We start from the raw sequence: 3,162 nt of genomic DNA, 5'->3' as shown, positions 1-3,162 counted from the left end.
AGTCTGTGGCGCTAGGTTCTAGCAACCCGGGACACTAACGGTCCTTGGCCACCAAGGCACCTCCCCTTCCACCGTGACATGGACAATTACACGGCCATGTGAACCACGTCATTTCTGGACAGTATAAAAGCATCGTGAAGAGAAATGATGGAAAGTGAACTAACGTGCCCTTCACCGTGGGCCAGGGGGTGGGGCCGGGTGGTGGCAGACTGGGGAGCTGCGTGGGGCTTCCGGGGTTCATGGTCGACCCTTCCAGCCAATGGGAAACACTATTTGCAGCACCAGACGTGTCCTGGCGTTAGCTGTCACACCCACTGTCGCGCCACTGGACACGAGCAGGGGGACCAAGGAGCCACGGTGCCCTGACCAGGGTTACATAACCAGGACGGCAGGGGCTCTGAGGCCCAGGCTGCATTTGTCACGCAGCCACCGGGAAGACACCCAAACGGGGACCTTACAGGCTCAGGAAGCCGTGCAAAGGCTCATTCGTGACAGACTCTCTGCTGGGTGCTGAACAGAGCCCAGCCCGCTCGTGGGGGGAGGCACCTCCCTCCTCTCTCTCCACTTTTAAAGTGGCCCACGGCACGCAGCACACAGTACTCGGTACTCAGTACTCAGCACACAGTACTCGGTACTCAGCACACAGTACTCAGTACTCAGCACACAGCACTCAGTACCCGGCACAGCACGTAGCACTCAGCATGCAGCACTCGGCACCCAGCACCCAGCACCCGGCACGCGGCACCCGGCACCCGGCAGCCCCCGAGCCCGCAGCCCCAGGCCGCAGCGCTCACCCTGTTAAAGCGCTTGGCTTGGAAGAGATGGCCGTTGGCGCGGTACAGCTTCCTCCATCTTCTGGCTCCGCGGCGGTAGATGGATTCTGGGAAGACACGAGACGGGCGTGAGGTGCAGGCCCCGCGCCACGGGCCGGAGGCTTCGGCCAGGCTGCTCCCGCCCAGCCGGCCGGGGCGCGGGGCGCAGGAGTGAGGTGACCGCCTCCCCGCAGCGGCCCCCTCTGCCCGCCTCACCTGACCCTCACGCCACAGCCCAGGCAGGGAGACAGAGACGGGCGGCCGGGGCCCCCGTGCCCCCCTCCCCCGACTGCGGGCACGGGAACCAGGTCCCTGCTCCACGTAGGGACACGGCTCAGATGGGCCGTGAGCTCACGTGACGTTGCGGCCTTGCCCGCCGTCCGCCGAGGAGCAGTGGCAGCCGTCTAGCCAGCACCGTCCCACCCCTCCCCTGGACACGAGAGCCCCCGGCCCCCGAGGGTCGCAGCCCAACGAATCCTGGGCCAGAGGAAAGCAAACGAAACGCACACTCCTGTTGGATCCAAATCGCTACAACGTTGCTGTCCCGACCACGCCTTAGACTGTGCAAAGCTCCCGGAGGCTTCGCGAGAAACCCTCTCACTGGAAGCACCGGCGCCGAGGCCACCGCCGGAGCCACCGGTTTCCGTCCCCAGTGCCACCGACCTCGCTCCTTCATGGCGCTCTGCAGCGAGTGCCGGTGGGAGCCGCGTCTCCGGGCGCGGGGAGCTGGGCGCGTTCGCACGGTCCCCCAGCGACAGCCCCCGGACCGCGGTGACGTCGCAGACACGGAACTGCGATGGGATGGTTTTAAAACGCGCGGATCCCGCACCGGCCACGGCGCCCACGGCCTGCCGCTCTCCCCGGCACGGCGGGCCGAGCGCGGAACCGGGAGGTGTGCGGCCCTCCGAGTGGGAGCCCGTGGCCAGCGGGCGGAGGCCCCGCTGGAGGCCGAGCTCACGCCTCGGTCCATCTGCCCCTCGGCTCTCAGGGGTCCCGGCGACCCCAGGGCCTCTGCGCAGGTGACGCTGCATCCTCTGGCTTCGCCTGGAAGATGCCTGGCCCCTGGCGGGTCCCTGCTAACGTCCACAGGACAGACTGTCCCCTCGTGTGGCAGTTACACCCCCCGGCCAGACCCGAAGAATGAGGGGGAAGGCGTGGAGTGACAGAGACAGACCGGGGGACACAGAGGGAGCTGAGCTGGTCAGACGGGGCCCCAGGACCAACGCCCGCCCCCCCTCCCGCCGGAAGCCGGTACCACAGTGAGAAAATCTGTGTCCCTACTGTCAGGGCTGAGGGCCCCGGGCCACGCACGGCAGCTCTGACCCCCGCGTGGCCGTACCCGGCGACAGGGCCCCATGACGGGGCTAGCGTCCAGGCGAGAGGAGGAGAGATGGTCCATACTCGCTCTGGCCCAGATGAGGACACGTGGGTGTGGACACTGGATGAGGACACCACAGGCGGGTGAGGACATGGTGGACAGCAGCCACCTGCAAGTCAGAAGTGGCCCCTAGCGCCCCACTTGCCGGCGCTTTGACCCCAGACTCCAGCCTCCAGGATGGAGAGGGACACGTCTGTCACTTCACCCCCAGGTCTGGGGTATTGTCACGTCGGCCCCAGCTGATGGAGACACCGGCCTCACTCCATTAGCAAATCTGTCCCCTCTAAAATTTAGCTCTTAAACATGAAAAGCAAACTGACAACTAATTTTAGAGGGACGTGTAGAGAATCTTAGTAATCGAAGGTGATAAAATTTAGAAATTTTACTAAGATCATCATCTACATTTTGCTACCGGAGGCTGGAAGTCCCAGTGGTCAGATGGACTGTCACAGGATCCCAGGGCTGGTGTCCGTGTCACCCTCGTCCCTACTCAGGGCCACGGTGCAGGGAGACGGCAGAGAGAAGCCACCGAGTGCTTCCTTTAAGCAAAAAGGAGACCGTTCTCGATTTCCTGAGGAAAGGCGACCTCGATGCTGGGGTCGCTGCGGGGCACGGGGAGGGGGCTCTTGCGCGCGTGAACCGCGGGGAAGGAAAGGACACCCGAGCTCGCTTTGCTGTCGCACCTGACGCTGCAGAAGTTCCGGCCACAGGGTGTGACCCGAGCGAGTGGGGGGGAGCTTCAACGTCGTGGGGACGCGGAGGGAGGCCATGTCCGAGGGACGGCGCGTGTTTCCCAGGGAGCGCGGGGCCCCCGCGAGGACCTCAGCAAGGGACGCCTGAGACAGGGACCAGAGCCCGGGACCCGTCGCAGCAGACTGTCCCCGCTTCGCCGCCAGGCACCGTCTCCCGCTGGGCCCGGCCCGTCCACTCCCGTCTCAGGTTTGCAGGCTCAGGGCAGGACACGCGCATCAC

At 65.3% G+C, this 3,162-nt stretch overlaps 1 protein-coding gene across 1 annotated transcript in view; it reads right to left on the bottom strand.

Annotated features, from left to right (window-relative positions):
* Window positions 1–3,162, bottom strand: part of PRKCZ (protein kinase C zeta) — an 88,658-nt gene that overhangs the window by 32,245 nt on the left and 53,251 nt on the right. The window contains 1 exon segment of the mRNA XM_023521636.1: window positions 795–880. Coding sequence (XP_023377404.1) covers window positions 795–880 — 86 coding nt within the window.

This window comes from Pteropus vampyrus, unplaced genomic scaffold (genome assembly GCF_000151845.1).
Source record: "Pteropus vampyrus isolate Shadow unplaced genomic scaffold, Pvam_2.0 Scaffold309, whole genome shotgun sequence".
NCBI classification, from domain to species: Eukaryota; Metazoa; Chordata; class Mammalia; order Chiroptera; family Pteropodidae; genus Pteropus; species Pteropus vampyrus.
Note: the sequence above shows the minus strand (reverse complement) of the source record. Positions and strands in the feature narration are given on the sequence as shown.